The sequence below is a fragment of the Archocentrus centrarchus genome, chromosome 8 (assembly GCF_007364275.1).
Source record: "Archocentrus centrarchus isolate MPI-CPG fArcCen1 chromosome 8, fArcCen1, whole genome shotgun sequence".
NCBI classification, from domain to species: Eukaryota; Metazoa; Chordata; class Actinopteri; order Cichliformes; family Cichlidae; genus Archocentrus; species Archocentrus centrarchus.
The window spans coordinates 18,802,190-18,821,049 of NC_044353.1; the positions used below are offsets into that span (position 1 = coordinate 18,802,190).

The 18,860-nt window shown below is 42.8% G+C and overlaps 1 protein-coding gene across 1 annotated transcript; it reads right to left on the bottom strand.

The window, feature by feature from the left end:
- Window positions 1-432: 432 nt before the first annotated feature.
- Window positions 433-18,629, bottom strand: tbc1d16 (TBC1 domain family, member 16). The gene is given in 20 exon segments (XM_030736026.1): window positions 433-1,346; window positions 2,572-2,818; window positions 3,477-3,517; window positions 3,520-3,580; window positions 3,582-3,623; window positions 4,648-4,724; window positions 4,727-4,826; window positions 5,291-5,322; window positions 5,325-5,476; window positions 6,232-6,366; window positions 8,987-9,135; window positions 9,786-9,950; window positions 10,100-10,145; window positions 10,147-10,245; window positions 10,405-10,521; window positions 10,523-10,597; window positions 16,143-16,454; window positions 16,663-16,825; window positions 18,451-18,557; window positions 18,559-18,629. Coding segments are annotated over 20 exon segments (2,214 nt in total). The 3' UTR covers window positions 433-1,323.
- Between the last annotated feature and the right edge of the window lie 231 nt (window positions 18,630-18,860).

Sequence of the window (18,860 nt, forward strand, 5' to 3'; positions counted from 1 at the left end):
TATATATGAACATGCAACCAGTCCCATACTTATCGTCTATTAATCTAGATAAACAAGATCTACCAACCATTTTTTTTTCTTTGCTCAAGTATATCATTGTAACAAAACAGGCCAAATGATACTGTAGCACGAGCATGTAGTAATAATGTAGTAATAACACATCGGAATGTCTCCATGACTGAGACATTTTTTTGTTTTGCTTCATAAAAAGGCATAATACTGATATTTACATTTATTCATTAGATTAAAAAATGCTCCAGTAATAAGTGAGCAGTGCTTTATGTTGAGAAGTGCTGGTTACTAATATAGTAAATCCCACTTTTTTGTTTTCTGTATCAGATCAAAGTGAAATAAACTGAAATATTTTGCGATGAACAAAAATCAGAGGTGCTTCATGAAAGCATTAGTGTGATTTTATTTCTGTTATTTTAATGATACCAATGATAAGAATAGGCTCTTTTTTCCCTGTGATGTGTACAATAATGCATCAACATATCATAGAGCTGTACATTCGTGAGCACAATTCATAAACCCCTGGAAATAGGAGTGTTCATTAATCAAGCTTGTGACTTGTAGTGTCTGTGTAAACAAATGTGATTCCAATGCTAATACAATTCATGAGCTCTCTCTCTCTTACATACGCACACACACACGCAGACACACACACACACACACTCACACACACACACACACGCAGACTGTTTCTTTTCCATATTTCTGACTTTGCTCATTTCACTGCAGCCTTCCCATCTTCAAAACTCTGCAGGCATTTGCAGCAAACAGCTGCACATGATCACTAATATGTCATTTACAGAGACTGCTTGCTTGAGAGAAGGGGGAACTACAGAGTGGAGGCAGTGGAGAAATACTGATTGAAGTTCTTAATGTTACGTTTTAGCAACAATTTAAAGATGTTTTCACTTAGAGCGATGTCACTCAAATCTCCCAGGGAAGTTTTCCAAGTGGAGCTTGCCTTTAAGTCTGATTTAGATCCCCACACATCCCTGCACAAAGCCTAACTCCTAAAACGGCTGGCTTGTCTTTAGAATTTATCTACCAGGTTTTCTGCAGGGTGGCTGCTGCTAAACTGGTCGAAGGGCATTCTACGACCTCACCAGATGTTAGCAGTCATTCCGTTCTGCACGTACACACACACACACACACACACACACACACACACACACACACACACACACACACACACACACACACACACACACACCACACACACACCAAAGAATTCAACACTTCAGTTGTCGAGTGAGAAAAAGAAAAGAAAACAAATACATTCACGTGGACTGATTCTTGAGTGTTGTCATCATTTTAAAGGTGAAGTGGAAAGACTTCTGGAAGGCGAGAGAAAAGAAAAAAAAAATAAAACTGTGCTGACAATTTTTCTCAAGGCTGTCTAAACACAACTCAACACAGATGAAGATGAAGTTTCAAGTAGGACAGAAAGTCATCAGTTTTTCTGTCTGGATAAAAAAAACGCCATTCATGTTCTCTTTGGCGTGACACCCGTTCAACACCTCAGACAGGAAATACGTTGGATATTTTTTATGCTAATGTGGAAATGGGAAAAAATCCTATTGCTCAACAGGTAACATGACAGCCCGACTTCATCTGAAAAGATATTATTAGAGGTCTCCTGGTTGTCAGGAGAAATTATAAGAATGCTCTTCCCGTCACATGATGAGGAAATGCGAGAAGCCCTCAGAATGTGTTTGTCCTGTAAACATATTCTTACCTCTGTGTTTTCTAATAATAATTAGTGTACGCTGTGCCCTCTATATGTAAAGAACTGCTCATGCAAGGATAATATTGCTAAATATTTGTAACTGCTAATATAAACGCAAACATTCGCTTTGTTTAAAAATCAAACAAAACTTAAAAGAACCAGTAATTCATTCAAATTCATCATATGTAGGTTAACCCTCCTCTGTTAACACCAAGGGCTCAGGTTTCATGTTAAAAAACATCCTGCTCAGACTTGAGATATGCACATATGAATTTGACACTCACACAAATATTCCACTGTGAGAACATGGGAACAGTTTTCAAAAATTTCAAGTTCAAGTTCCTGTAAATGAATCTCCAGTTTGTTTTGACCCTGGGTCAGCATCCGCAAGAATTCAGCCCAGTTGCCTCAGACCCTGATGTGACCCCTACCCACGAAGCCCCTGGAAGAAAGCCAAGCCAGCGGCAGACTAGAACCTGAAAGTAGCTCCAGACCAACATAGTGGCTGGTGATTGTCCGTTCTGCTCCTAGAGGAAAGCAGCTTCTTGACCTCTGATCTATCCAACAGCAAATCCTCATCACGGAGTCATGTGAAATGAAAGTTGGAAAACAACATTCTGGTAAGGCAGTGTTCTACATTGCTCCACAATTGGCAAAATATCCTTTTTAAAGAGTGTAAAACTAGAAGCAGGGATGATGGAGGGGGGGGGCAGAAATCCAACAGGTGGATCCAGACATTTGCTGTACAATGACAAGCAAGAGCTCCCCATAACCTCTACCTCAGGTCTGTTTCCGGAAGGTGAAAATGTCTCGAGTCTTAGAGCCTCTCTTACCATCCAGTGGAGGTGTGGGGGTGAGGTTTGGTGTGGGTGTGGATGATGGGGAAGGTGAGGGTGAGGAGGGCTGGGGGGTGGAGGTGCCTCCATAGGGGCAGCTCTGAGAGTCTGGATGTTCACCCGAACACTCCACGGTGGGGATGTAGCGGCTGTCCCACATCCCCGGGCCGCACAGTTTACAGAGGTCGTGAAGGCTGCATGGGATCCTGGGAAGTAGGCGGAACTGGTAGAGAAGGCTGCGGGCCTGTAAAGCAGGACGAAAGCGACACGATTAACCAAAATAAAGGAAAGGAGTTTCAGGTTGATGCGACGCATAGCCACTAAATGCAACATGGATCGATGCTGATATTAAGCAGCACATTAAAACACCAAACTAAATCAATAGGCTTGACTCCTGGCTAAAAGATAACACAGACTCTCAAGGTCAGCAATACGTGATGTTGCCTAAAGCTACAAAGCCTGCATCACATGCAGCAACCCATGGAGTTACACCACCTGCATGCTAACATGAACTCACTGCCTGTGGTTGGAGTACTAACACACTGCATCCATAAACATGAGCAAGCAGGCATGAACACAATAGCCGGGATGAAGATCATAAATCCTCCACAGTGATATGGCAGCCTCCCATTTAGTACCTCAAGGCTTCTGTGGCCACTTTAATGTGCATCAGTGCTTTGCTGCAGCACTGAACAGGGCCCCTTAATGCAAGCAGCACTGGGTTAGGTTTAAATGTGAAGCAATGGAGCAGTCCTGTCGAGGAATACTTACGATGATCATAAACAACGGATTATTCTATTTTGAGGATCACTGCATGATAGCCTTCATTTTAGGTTTGAGGCAGAGGAATGAAACGAGATGGTGGGATAAAGGCATGAAAACCACAAGCTTTACTATGGTACCTTGCGCAGAACCAGCTCTCCATTCATGTGCATGGAGAGATGCTGAAGTGCAGCAACATCTGATCAGTAGCGAGCTGCTGCTCGGTCACATCGTCCCCATAGAGAAACAATGATGGCCACACACAGGAACAGGTGGAAGTAGTCCGTCTATAAAAAGAGGAGATCAGCAAAGGGGTCAAAGATAGATGGAAAATATGCATATTATCAGCTTCTGTGGTGTACAGTAAGATATGCATTATTAATGCGAATTCAAAACTTTAGTCACAAAATCGCTTACATATATTATATCTACCGTAGACATTTAGCTGTTGATGCGTAGCTCCTATAATATTTGTCCAAATGTTCAGTTGTTCATAGAATTGTCTCTAAAATATCTCTCTCCATGTCTTTATTACAGATCTATTTTCACCTCCTGCTGGTTTGTACCCAGACTTGCATATTTTGCCTCGTTTTCTATTCTTTTCTAAAAGAAATAAAATAAAAAATTTTTCACAAAAATGCATCCATCTTTGTCAATACAGATAAACATTTCAGTTAGCAAGAGCAGTCGAGATAAAGACTGTGTGACCCAATATTATGCAATTCCTCCCTTTTCACAGAAAAAATCAGATATCAATCAGAAATTCTTACTTTTAGCCCATCTGGTATGTGACACTCAACTGTCTAAACCAAGGTTTCACTCTCATATCTCTTCTATCGCCACCTGTAGCTGCAGATCAGAACATTTAGAAGAGAGCTTGAACAGATGGCACGAAGCAATGAGGCTGATATTTGAGAGGAGGTGTTAACCTCTGTCTCACTACACAGCGCGAAGTTATGACTTACTTTGATAAAAGAAAGAGTGGAAAAAAAATGTGCACTGGGTACATTGATTTAAGCCAAGCCAAAATGACGAATTTTTAACACAGTTGGCTACATTTTACAATTAATTTTTAAAAGCTAATATACTTTCAGGGAGAACTGAGATCTGTGGGAATCTGAAAAATGGCTTTAATCAAATAAATGAAACCATTAAACCCCTTGAAGAGCAACTACAGATTTTAAAGGCATTGGGAGGATTATAGAAGGCTGTCATGGCAAGCATTAAAGTGATTACACACAGCATAGTATATGCAAAGTTTTTCTTTCAGACTTTGTGTATGCAAAGGAGGCGTTCAGACTTTGACCTGACCTGATAGTGTGCCCAGCATGCCTCCCACATGCGCAGTGCCTCAGTATCGGGGAACTCTCTTTTAAAGCAGAGCAGGACCAGCGATGGCAAAAAAGCAGTTGGAGGCCGTCCTCTCCGAGCCTGGTCAGGTGCTGGTGGAAACGTGGCAGCATGAGGCGCAGCAGCTCCCGCAGGTACATCTGAGGCAGGATCATACAGAGTGCACCACCATTCTTACACGACTGGACACTGCAACTTTTGCATGATTCACAGTTCAAATAATCCTACATTATCTTTCTGCAGCGCCTCAGTTCATCCACCGTCTGGAACGAGCCATTTGTGTCTGATGTGTTGCATCCGAAGACAAACATAATCTTAAGTGTTTGAAACAACCAGACTTGAAGAGAAATGCAAATGCAATGAGTGCGCACATTTAAAAGCTAAAGAAAAACTGAAACAATTATTCAAGATTACACAAAGAAAGCTTAATCCGACCAATCACATCACAAAAAATGGGGTAAAACTGTCTGATAAGTTACAGAAATTGTTGGAGACAACCGCCACAACTGCAGTGCCAGAAAGGTGCGAGATTAAAACATCTCAGGCAGAATCGGAATCAGACATTTGTATGACTCATAAAGGCAACGCGTGGGAAACATCCTACCAGCTGCCTCTCCATGTCTTCATCCCGCGGGAGCTGATGAAGATGGTGTTTTCCATGAGGCCAACAAAGCACCAGAAGGTGTCGCTTTCATCCTGGATCTCAGTGAGCAGTGGGGCCACCAGGTCAGACATGCCCTGGCAGTAGCCCATGTCAGGATTAAACACTGCATAGTTGAGCAGAATCCGCCTGGGGGCAACAACAACCACAGACATCTTAGTAGTGTCATAACATCTCAGCAGAAATACAAAAGAGCTATAAGTGGGCAATGTAGAGCCATAAACATGTCAGCTCCTTTCACAGTCTCCAATATAGCCTCTACACTGTCCTGCCAACCACTAAAATGTGCAAGTCCCACCCAAACACTCATGTTTTTTTTTTCCTTTTGTTATAACACAGTTACTAATTTTCTGAAATTTCCCCCTGAAAATACTCCCCTTCATAAGTATTATATAAATAGAGGAAATACTCTAAGATATTTTCTATTGTTGTAATACAAAGGCTGATTTTTGGAAGAAGAAGAGCAGACTGTGAGGGTGCTGGCCTCTCTTGCTAAGACTAAATGACCAGGCAAATGTATATTTGACATGTGAGATGAGTGCTCTCTATCTGGACATGTGCAGTACTGGTATCACCCCCACCTCAGACACAATATGAGACCTAATACCAAGGACAAATACCAGGAGCCTCGATGAGAGTCACTAAACTAATATGCTATTTAAATCCTCTTGCTCCTCGTTTGAAAAGCTATTAGCTCTGAGTATGCATCAAAGTGCTCAGACGGCTTAGTCAGAGTCAATAAAGCATGAAACTCATTTGCAGCTCCCTTAGGGTTCAGAATATGAAATGAATAGGTTCGCCTGTGCGCTGGGCTGAGGAACGATAAGGATGGACTGGAGAAAGGTGACAGAAAGAGAATGTCTGATAGAAATTTGAAGTCTGACCTCATGATCTCCACATTCGGGTTATTCTCTCCTCTAAAGAAGTGGTTGCTGCGGTCCGTTCTCACCACGTCCTTATCCACCGTGAACTGGACCTTTCTCAAGAACTCACTGTGCTCCTCCGGGCTCATGGACAACCTGAGAAAAAAAAAAAATCCCATAGATTCCCAATAAATACCAGAAACAAATATTAAAGGAAAGAAAAGGCAAACTGAAACTTGCAGCTGTTATGAAAGACAAAAGCAGTGAGTTTAAAAAAGTTTTTACTGCACAGCCTCTTAGGAAATGTTTGGTAATTAGGATCACAAAATGAAGGCTTATCAAATGATCTTTGCTGCAAATGTGACTCAGGTTGTAACACTAACAGTTAGCTGGAATGAACTAAAAAAAAATTCAGGGGTGTGCAAGCAGTGGGCTGCCAGCGTTATTTTACCATCAAGTGTTCCACTGAGAATAATACCACCACCATAAACCCCCCCATATCCTTCCCTGTAGATGTTAGCAACTATATTAGCAATGTACTCTGAGTGTGGCACTAATGTACTCAAGTACCTAACAAGCAGAGGGATTTAATTAACACTGTTTGTTTTCCATGATGCCCCACCAGGAATAATGAGCGCACACCTGATGCAATGCCACGCAACTGTTTACTTTTAGCGCTGTGTGTTTGTGTCCTTGGACCCTCCCTGGCCGCCGCCCTCTCTACTTCTTTCTCAGGAGGATTAGACTTGAAATGTTTTCGTCACTTTACATTACAGAGGTTTATAAGGCTAAGTGAAGAGGAAATGTGCAGTTATAATTAAGTGGGGCCAAATATATACAGATACAGAAACCTGCTTGTACGTCACCTTAGATTTTTGAATAAATATTCTCTGTAACTTTGTAACATTTCCCATCCTCAGGTGAGGACTTTTTTTGAATTTTGGGACAAGACACTTAAAGATGTCATCCTGAATCCTGATCTGAATATACAGCATTTTGCAAACGTCCTTTTGTCACCCTTCATTTTTGATATTTTGCTAAGGAAATAGGTGACAGTCAAACCATGACAGTCTCTATCGTGTTTTCCAGATGGGTGTAGACACTTAGTGTCGTACCTCTCTCCTAAACCTGACCCCCGCTCTGTGATATAAGTGGCCTACCACTTTGTGGCCGAGTTGCTGTCATTCCCAATCACTTCCACTTTGTTATAATACCACTAACAGTTGACTGAAATTTCAGGACTGGACTTGTTGTACTGGTGTCATCCTATCACGGTACCACAATGGAATTCACTGAGCTCCTGAGAGCGACCCATTCTTTCACAAATGTTTATAGAAGCAGTCTGCATGTCTAGGTGCTTGGTTTATACACCTATGACCATGGAAGTGACTGGAACACCTGAATTCAAGAAAATCCTTTGGTCAGGTACAAGGACTGGACTGAGAATGAGTGGGGAAAAAACTGCCAATATTGGAAAAAAAAGACCTTCAGGAAGACTGGAGAGCTACGATTTAAGACCACTTTAAATGCAATAAAGTCTGGAAGCAAAACATAACGAAATGAGGGGTGGCTCAAGGGGTGGTTTACACAGTACTATATGATGATGCATTTCTAAAATACAAAAAAAAAAAAACTCAACCACAAATAGAGCTCTTTGAATTTTAGCCACTGAACTAAAAAGAAATAAAAAAGAAAGCAATTTATCTTCAGCTAGACTGAGGTTATTTTTATAAGCATGTTAGCAAATTCAAAATGTAATAAAAGCCCCACAATGCTACTAACAATTCCTGCAATAAATTCAAAGACCGTTTAAATGCATTATAAAGATTATAGGGATAAAAACAATAAGGATAACTACAGGGATGTTTAATGTCTGTTTGCCTACAAACAGAATACATTTGCATATTCAAATATTCACATTCCTCTACTAGTTTTGCTCATTTTCTTGTTGTCAGCTCACATATCAGCAGCAATCTCGTCTTGGTCTAGTTAGTTTGGTTTTACTTGTTATTGCCTGCACTATTTCCATTTACAGACACGTAGTTATCACATCTGAGGGTTGGATAGAATGAAAAGACAGGACTCCTTGTTCCTAATGATCAACTAGTGGCCCTGGAGGTCCGCTCGACTCAAAGGGTCTTTACAGGAATCCACATCAGACTCGCAACAAGGACTAATTACCTGACTTCGATAAGACCTTCTCAAGTACTCAAAATGTTAATAGGCCATACAGATGAAACCTGTCCAATTATCATATTCATTACAGACAGAAGGGCACAACGTGTGAAAATGTGTGTACACTTAACCTTTTTGATGGCAGGCTGGAGCCAAATAAAGACTGGGGAATGTGCCTGTGTGTGACGTGTGTACATGTGGTTGGCCCGTGCATACCGAAGCTGTGGGGTTTTTTTTTTTTTTTTCCATCCGACAAGACCGTAGGATCTGATAAGCACTGACATGTTTTTCTCAAGAGACCTTTTATTTCACACCCAGCACTCCCCTTAACAACTTTCCTGATTGTGCCTATTGATTGCTGAGCGCCTGTGATGTGAAAAGCCCGCAATAGACTCACATATGGTTTAATGTTTGACTGACTGAGCATTTGGCAGTCGACACTGCAGCCACATGACAGTTTATCTGTGTTTCAGAGAGCGAAGCACAGTGTTGTCTCTCAGCAAGAGTTTTTCAAAATGAGCAGATTTTCACACCATTAAATAAACCTTTAAAAAAAGATTCTCGCGGCACAGACGTTAACACCATATTTCAACAAACATACCTCCTCTGCTGGATGTCATGATACTGGGAGCGCTTTTGCAGTCTCCAAGCCTCCCTTTCCTGAGACGAGGAGTCGTAGCTGTAGTAGTGCAGCAGGAAGGGCCACACCTCACCACGGATGGATGGATCGATACCACCGAAAAAGATGGCCTGGTAAAGAGTGTTGAGGTGAACAAATATGGTGAGCACAAAAGGAGTGTTCTCGGCATTCAGAGGGCAAGCAGGGGGCAAAACTGATAGCTGTGAGAGCGAACCATACTGTATGCAAACAAGGCATGTAGCCGGTGCTGCACAGGCTTCATTCAACTATCACCTTACCAAGTCATACATGGATTATTTCATGAGTGCTGCAAAATGTTGCAAAAATGAAACTTCCTTAAGGAGAAAAACAAACACACACACAAACACTGCTTTGTCAGCATGTCCAGCAAACAGAGTCGTCTTTTGCAATTCCTGCACTTGTGTACTTACTGAGGAAATGTTTGGGTCACAGTCTAACTGCCACTGAGTCATTCTGAGCAGCATGGTTAACCTTAAACTGAGTCAATCCAAGAAAACTGAAATGACTCACAGAGAGGACAGTAGCTCATTATTTACACCCAATTATTCTGATTAAAACTGAAACTCAAGACACTCGGGTTGAGTTTCAAAATGACTTTCACGAACATGTGCTGCCAGAAAAGGTGATGCTTGCTATTTAGATAGTGGTGAGTGAGCCTAACATATTGTCTAATTGATTAACTTCTAACTGACTCCTCAGAAGTGTAATAGCTTGCATGTGTGCATACCCGTGCACATACCTTACGTAGCTTATACTCCTCCTCCACTTGTCCGTTCTGATTGAGGTGACGTAGCCAAGTGGTGACATCCAGCCTTCGATAAAGCCTCTCCTCTGGGTGGGTCTCGGCTGATGGCAGCGTGGGCCTCTGGATGGAGAACTGCATGCATGACTTTTCATCTGACACCTGATGTTAAGCAAGACCAAAAGGTCAAATAGGGAAAAAAAAAAAATGGCATAAAATCAACAATTGAATTTTTTAAAAAAAGGCTTAAAAATTCCTTCTTTTCCCTATAAAACTAGAAGCCAAACAGGGAATTTGGGTTGTAACCTGACCTGGTCTTTGAGCTGAGTTTCTCTGCAGCACTTCCACTGTTGAAGACCTCAGCCAGCTGTCCAGGCCAGCATGATGGAAGTGGAGGATCTTATATTGGCTCTCTCTGCTAGCTATCACCAGCTGGCCACTAGTGCAGGCCTCGTCGCTGCAACAACACAATGATGAATGTTAAAGTCAATAACTACTGGAGTAAAAGACCTCACGAAGTCAACAAACAGCCTACAAGAAAGTGAAACACTGCACAGTAGCACAGCGAAGTGACCCCTCGCAACCTCCCTGTGACCTTTTGGACTCCCCAGCTGACCTGAAGAAGAGTCTCAGCGACCTCATGTGACCCAGGTCGACCCTGAAAACTCCACACAATTGCTCCAGAGCCAGGAGCTTCTGCTGCTCCTCCCACCGCATGCCCTGTGACTGGGCTGCTCTCAGACAGGGCATGGCTGTCCAGACTTGAAGCAGAGCTGGCTGAGTGGTTCATGGATTCCTCGCACAGCTCCCTGGCAAAAAAGAAAAGAAAAGATTTCAGATTTTTTTTTTTTTTTTGGTGATAAAGTGAAACTGCAATTTAATTTTCCCCCCATTCCTTCACAGCAGTTTATTTTTTAATGTGAAACATTAACAGTAAATAATTGTGCAGATGGAGGCCACTGGTGGAGACAGTCCTCAGCTCAGTTTTCCCCTGTTGTTTTATGACTCAAAATGTTTTTCACCAAGAGACTGAGAATAGGAGGAATGCATGGAGGAGTCTGAGGACAGAAACACACACATGCACACAAGTAAATCTGTACACACACAAATCACACTGTCTGCTGTCCAATTTCCCCTGTCATTCCCCCATGGCAAGCATGTTGTTCCCGGCACTGAAACCTGAGCTGAGGGCTCCTCTGCAGCAGGACGAGACACACAAGAACGCACACATTATATCACATGTGTGTACAGAGCAACATGCGTGCGATAACGCAGAAAACAGGCCAAAATATGTATGTGGCCAACACAAACACGCACTACGCACCACAGCAAACACCAGCAGTTGAACCACTTACTGGCTGCCATGTTCTCTCTCTCTCTCTCACACACACACACACACACACACACACACACACACACACACACACACACGCGAATGGACCATGGCTAATGACCAAAATGCACTCTCAAACATGTCTCTAGACCCGCTAATGCTGAGAAACAGAAATGCGTTAAACCCGATGACATTTGAGAAGCACACGTGTAAATTAAGTTGCTTGATTACTTGCTATAAAACGTGCACATGTAATACCAATTTCACAAAGTAAACCCAGATGTCCTTCATGTTCATGATTTCATAACAGAAAAAATATCAATTGGGAAAACGATACATTTTTCACTCTGCTCGTATCAATTGGCACACTGGTTCTTTGATCACGAGGGAGGCGGGCTGAGCTTTTACACCCCGAATCAATCATGTCTTGCTAATAATTTGCCTGTTAGCAGATGGGAAAATAACAAGGCTGATCAATCCAAGCTGCACCACTTCCTTATGCTATCTGGTGATTTACTGCTCTCTGTCTCATGTGTCATGCCACAAACCAGACTGTGGAAGACTGGGAGATGGGGCAAGAGGTACAGAGAGTTCTGGTAAGGGAGTTAGGCAACGTGAAATATGAAGGAGATCTTTTAACTGGCAACTGTTTTTCTGTGCCTGTGAAGGCCTACAAGCCCATTTACAGCAGACATTTCCTTCTTTCTTTCCTGCATGCTCAAGGAACATGTGTAAAAATCGTTTTGTATATTTTGCTGCACAGACAAAAAAAAAGCGTGGAAAAGTAGCAGACAACAGAATGAATAAGCACTTGATTTCTGAAATTTGAGCGTGGGTCATTCACTGCGCTGCATTCGAGAGTAAACTCAACAAGTGATTAACAACATCTGTCAGTGTTTACAGCCTGATTCTATTCATTTATATTAGGCAGCAAAAGTAGGCAGCAGTCACGCCATAAGTTGTACACAGTGTACATTATATAAACAAGCTGTTTTGCTGGAGTGAGACTGCCGTAACCAGCATGTCCCACTAGGCCAGGGTGAGCTCAAACTGCCCTGAGGCCCCCGTGCAATGCTTCCCTCCACATACAGACAGCTTTACTCCAGGGGGAAAGTGCTGCCAGGTCACCCTGAGAACCACAACGCTGTGCTACAGGCCTACAGAGCCTCTCAGGTCCTTCAGCTAATCCCTGGAGAGAACAGCGAGTTCAGGGAAGGCTCAGATGAAGGGGTGGTGTGACCACTGCAGGCACACACTGGAAAGTGGTCAGTACAGTTTGGAGGAGAAAAAAAAATTTAGCATCATCTTCAAATTTTTATTACCCCCCCCCCCCCCCCCCCCCCCTCAAAAAAAGCACCTTTTAACACATTAGACCATCTCTGACCACATTCAATGTACTTTGATTCAATTAATAACTAAGGCTAGGAAAGCAGAAACAATATGTCTACTGTTTACTGGTTGTATTTTTTGCCTTATATAACAATTAGGTAGTCGAAAAAATATTGAAATATAAAAAGGAAAAACTGATCAGAACTGCCAGACCAAATGTATGTAACAATTGGCTGCAAGTGTTTTCAGGCGTCACAGAGCAAAAACATTGGAAACCACTGTTCTGAGATATAATCATATGTTAAAGTTCCACAAGTAAAGCCCCAAGAAGGCAGCACACACTGACAGTATCATAAACTAATGTGAAACTTTTTAAAAACTTGTTAAGAAGCTTGACAGATTGCTGCAGATTTCTCCTTTTTATTTAATTTTTTTTTTTTTTGCCCTCTCCCACCACTCTCCTCTTTCTGCCCCCTTTTCATCCGCTCTCACTCTCATACGCAGTGCTTTCTCTTTGAATGATTCCAAGTGACATGTTTCCAGTTCCTGGCCCCTTAACAGTGTCAATTAAAGCAAGCGAGAGAGAAAGAGAGATTGAGTGGGTTCCAGGGTTTTGGCTGCTGCTCTGCTCTCTTCAGTCCTCTAATCCAGAGAGCTGACATTCAGCCCAGCACAACAACCCTGGGAGCACTGAGAATCAAAGGGCTTCACACAGACTTTAGGAAGGGGAAGGGGAAAAGGGGGGAGGGAGGCATTTGAGGGTGGACAACACCAAACGATACAACATTGAGAAAAACGGAGAGAATACGCAAAAAGGAAAAGAGGTGAAATAAAAAAGTGGAAGGAGTTGACAGATATGGAGAACAGAGGAGAATCCAAAAGAAGAAGAAGAAGAAGAAGGAAAAAAAAAAAAAAACAGGCAAAGGATGGATGTGAGTGCCAGAGAGCTGTGGAGAGACACCAACAGCAAGTGAGGCACAACATATTGGACGAAGAGAGGGACGGAGTAAAGGTTAGAAGCTGTGAAGCAAAGAGCACTGCCAAGTCACACACTGACTGTACTTACAGCAAATGTGAAAAGTGGCTAAAAACACTTAAAGTCACACTGTCTCACTTTTTTTTTTTTTTTTTTTGGACACACACACTGACACAGGCTTACACATTCTGGGCACATATCAAACCACATAGCTGCGTGAGGAAACAACCGCGAAGGGAATCATAAAATCAAATGACTGCGAGGTCCGAACAGCAACACAATCTCTGTACAGATGGCTCCGTTCATTAGAGAACAGTGTGGGGAAGGGTTGTGGTTTGGGATTTTGGCGGGGGGGGGGGGGGGGGGGGGGGGGGGGGGGGGGGGGGGGGGGGGGGGGGGGGGGGGGGTGTGGGGGGGGGGGGGTGGGGGGGGTGGGGGGGTGGGTGGTATAGTAGGATTTGGGGACTGATTTGGGGGCCCCGTGACATTACACAACATTTAGACTGAGGTCTGATCAAAATCTGTGAATGCTTTTTGAAGCCTAATAACATTTCATGCCCCCTGTTGAAGTCATCTACCTGCTTTCAGTCCCTCAGGATATTTAGCTGCAGTGCAGTGAGCCACCTTGTGGCCTCAGGCTGTAAACCAGCCCATGCAATCAATTCTTTTCTTTTTGGCTCCACCTTCTGGTAGCTTAGGGTAACTAAAAAAAAAAAACCCTTTGTAAATAAAAATTGTACAAAAATTTTCCATAAGGGATCCTCAGTCACAGAAAACTCAACACCATATCAATCAAAGTCACCTCAAAGAGGGAAAGAATCAAACATTGTGGTCTTGACTCAGCAGATTATTAAAGCTCTTAATACCATCAATGAACTAGAATAAGATATTTAATATAACATATTTACACAGAATCTCCTAGTATATCTCTAAGAATGTATCAACAGTCCACTAATGCTAGTCTCATTCCTTTAACAAAAACTCACACAACTTTATAATATTCAACACACAACAAACACACTGATAATCATTACATTTCTTCAGCAGAAATAATCTGAAATTATACTTCCCCATAAACATGGGCGTGTGCAGTCTGAAGAAGGTGTGCAGAGTTTCTGAGCATGTTTTCTTAAAACGGTGCACAGCAGGCTTTGGTTGCATTTTCTCGTGCTTGGAGGGAGGTTAGAAGTGTTATCCAGTCAGCAGAGATGTGTATATGAACCGTGCTGTATTGAAACCGAGGTGCAAAGAGTGCAGCTTTGGCTTTTCTTTTATTAAATAAACTTGAGGACTTGCACAACAACTGATCATTTACTGCAGTCTTCATATGATCGAAGTGATTTTATCAATCAGTGCCGTACTGCAGGTCACCTCTAACAAAAATGCAGCACTATTTATTTTACAAACAATCATTAAGTAACATAACTCCATCCAGCCATCCATCTTGCACAAATACTATTAGATGAAACAAGCTGTGCGCCACAGAATGAAGAAATTCAGGGAGATTAAATTCCAAAGAGTAAGAAATGGGTAAGAAATGAATGTGGTGGACGAGAGGCCATAAAAACTGTCAGTGTTTTTTCTGTTGACTTAAATCTTTTCAAACATGAGAGACATCAAACTGCTGGCTGGGGCGCCTGGGTGGCTTTGTGGTGAAGCCGGCAACCACATACATACGCCGCGTTGCGGCGCGGATTCGAGTCCCGGCCCGTCGCCAATTTGCCCGCGTGTCTTCCCCTGTAGCTTTCCCCCATTTCCTGTCTCTCTCCACTGCCCATAAAAGCTGCTGTGGCCAAAAATGCAAAAAAAAAAAAACTGCTGGCTTCATCCATCTGTTAAAACATCTGTAAATCAGACATAAGTCATTTGCGTGTTAATGTTCCCCATGGGTTAATTCAGACATAACCACAACAGTGGCAGAGAGGCCCAGAACACCTCTGATTTTAGACATACTCTAAAGACTAAAGCAGAGACTTTTGAAGATTGTACCACACTTTTGAATGTACCGCCTGCATGTTCTACCCATGTCTGCATGGGTTCCCTCCGGGTACTCCAGCTTCCTCCCACAGTCCAAAGACATGCTAATTAATTGCTGATTCTAAATCAGTCATGGGTATAAATTTGAAAGAGAACGGTTGTCTGTCTCTGTGTGTTAGCCCTGCAACAAACTGGTGACCCATCCAGGGTATACCCGCCTCTCGCCCTATTACAGCTGTGATAGGCTCCAGCTCCCACCCCCCCACCCCCCCTAAATTGGATGAGTGGAAGACGAGGGATGGATGCATGGATGCATGGATGGATGGACATTCAGTACTCTCCACCATTTTAACTAAGAGAAGGGTCTTTATGTGTGTTGTACAATGCTGGCAGGAGTGTCAGCTGCTGCTGGCAAACAGGCTCTGAGAATGAGGTGCTATTATAAAAGGAGTTTGAGACATAAAATATCATCACCAACATGTTTAATGTAGGGGCATTTTTTAGTGAGCTAACCAACTCCCAAAGATGCACGCGAGCACAGTTACAATCATGTGCACGTCCAGTCAGTCTCGTGAAGTTCAGACTTGTATCAAGTTGAAAATGAAAGACTGCTGTAAGAAGCTTTATTTTCCCTCAATCTTGGAAGAGAAAAACAAACAAAAATAAACTGTTTCAACTCTTGCGTGTATAACTAACAATAAATATCGTTAATAAAACCCATTTCAATCCTCTCACTAACCTGCTTTCATTGTCCAGAAAGACGGAACTGCTGCTTTCACAGAGGGCTTCACTAACGGGGGATAAGCAGAAGGGGGAGGAGAAGGTGTCCGAGTCTGAACCCATAGTGCTGTCCCGGCTCACTTCATCCGACAGCTCACAGGAGCCCTCATCGCCTTCCTCCCCAGCTGAGGGCTGCTGCTGCTGCTGCTGCGAGGATGGATCTACTCCAGCTTCGACCACCAGGCTGTGGCTCTCTGTGGAGGTGCTACTGGTTATGTTCTTCTCCTCATCCTCATCTTCCTCCTGGGCTGCTGGGGGACGGGAGTGAGGTCTGCAAAGGATGTTTGTAAACTGAGTTCCTTGAGAATATTTCAGTACATGCTTTACTCTGATCAGGATATTAGCACCTCATAAACAACCCAAAGAGACACACCTTCAGCAACCACCAATCTAACTCAGTTCCAGACTAGGAGAATTATCCGTTTCAGTGCATCCACAAATTTTTTTTCAGACACATTTTAAGTAACATCTTCGTGTACCGTCTTCCTCTGCGGCGGGCGTTCCTGCGTACAGGCGAGCTCTCCGGAGTGATGTATCGCAGCGCCTCTTCATCCTGCCTCTGGATGCGGGAGTTGGGGACCCAGGTCAAGATCAGAGTGGTGCCCAGGCTCTCATCCTTCTCCACGTGGACACAGAGGTAGCCTACAGGGGGCAACAAAACCTTGATTGTGCTTGGAGTAATTACGATGGAGGTAATTTGGTAACGTGAGAAGAGCTCATAAAACGTCTGGGCAGTTGCAACTTTAAAACAAACATGTAACTTGAGAACAGATAAGCACACAAGGAGATGATAACAACAGAGTAAGTGTTCATACACACCCAGAAGAGTGGAAAAAACCAGCACATATTGAAAACCACTCCATCAGAATTATACAGTCTTCACATAAGGTAAGCAGACCAAGGTAAAAAACATTTAAACTCATGGCAAAAAGACTTCATCAAACAGAGGAACAGCACATTTAAAAGCAGTACAATAAAAAACCTGAATGACGTTTACAGCAGCTTATCTGACACAGCTATAAATGTCACATGGTTTAGAGCCCCTTTAAGCTTACCTTTTAGACAGCTGGATTTATACTTTTGATTTTACCCTTAATTGCAAAATCAAAGTGTGCTCTTTTCATTCGTGTATATCTTGTCCAAATGTATGGTAGCTGAAAAGAGTGCAACATCCTACAACATAGAAATCAGAAATCCTTCTTAAAGGTTGAACGCTTACACCAGCCAGGCAAATTTATATTCTGTCTATTCAAATGTAAAAGTTATCACTTCATCACCTCCACCTATTACACAATGGTGTGAAATCATGCCATTGTTAGCATATGGATTGTTGAGTGATGGCTAAAAACTTGTTTACACATGTTTCAATAAATAAATTTCCTATTTTTCCAGCAAAAATATAAAATAAAGAGTAACTTCAGACTTTTGCACAATAGTGTACCCTCCTGGACTTTCTCAAATAACGTCTTCTTAAGAATGAGGTATGTCACGGTGACCTTCATCTTTGAACTTTGACTGCTTGTGCCAAACTGCCAAAGAGATATCACATTCACAAGTTGGAATGAATAGACAACCTCAAATATAACACCTCCGGCTGTGGCTGTTGCCGGCATGGAGGTAAAAAAAGCACTTCCATGCTGGCTACAAACAGCCAAAAAATAGCAATGTAATACAATAGTGCCATCAATTTAACATTCACTGCAATACAGCAAACAGACAAATGCAGAAACATCCTGCAAAAAGCATGAGGAACAGCTGGGGAGAATCCCACTGACAAATAGCTGACTTTAATAAATTCAAAGTGTGCAAAAGACTGAACAGAGTGTCTCAGCTGTCTTCACTTTATGTCCTCCAGAAACAATTCTATCATCATCTTGGCTACTTGCAGCACAGTTCTGTATTTTCTTCTCCTGTATTTGTCTACTTGAAGATGTTTTCTTAGCTTGCAGGACTTTGAGCTCCGCCAGCCGCTGCACAGAAACATGTTTAGCTTAGTCAGTTTTAGAAGCCTTGCTCTTCAAAAAGGTGCAACACCTAAAAATCCGTTTTTTCTTGCATATAAATTTGCATTTGCTAATCAAAATTCGCTGATCTGAACACACACTCACACACACACAAAAAAATCTTCACGCATAGAAAGCTGGTGATGCATGATGTCATTGTGACTGCGCTAGAAGTGACAAGTAATTTAAAACCTCAGTGCCAATCATGGTAAAGCTTAAGGAAAGCTTAAATCATCCACTCAGAAACAGTAGGTTGAGTCTAACCTGGGTGGTGCTCGGCCAGGCCAGGCAGGGGCTCCGCAGGGTGCACGCAAACATTATTTTTAGAGAAGATGATCTCGCCATCCAGGCCCGAGCGTAACGATGAGCCCCCCCCCCGGGTTAAAGGTCAGGAGGTCGGAGGCCTTGGAGGAGGCACGCCGTAGGAGCCGACCCAAAGACATCTCCTCAGGCACCGGGACACTGCGCCCATCCTCTGAATATGGGAGATTAGGGAGAAGAAAAGGGCATCAGGTGAAAGGGAGGATATAAATGAGTAATTAAAAAAGTAATTTCAGTCAGTTAAATATTTGACAGAAAGTGCAGCACAAATTGGTTTAAGGGCTGTACAGATCCTCTGTCACACGTGCTCCTGCATTCACTGCAGTGTCCTTACTGCAGCGCCCAACCCCAGG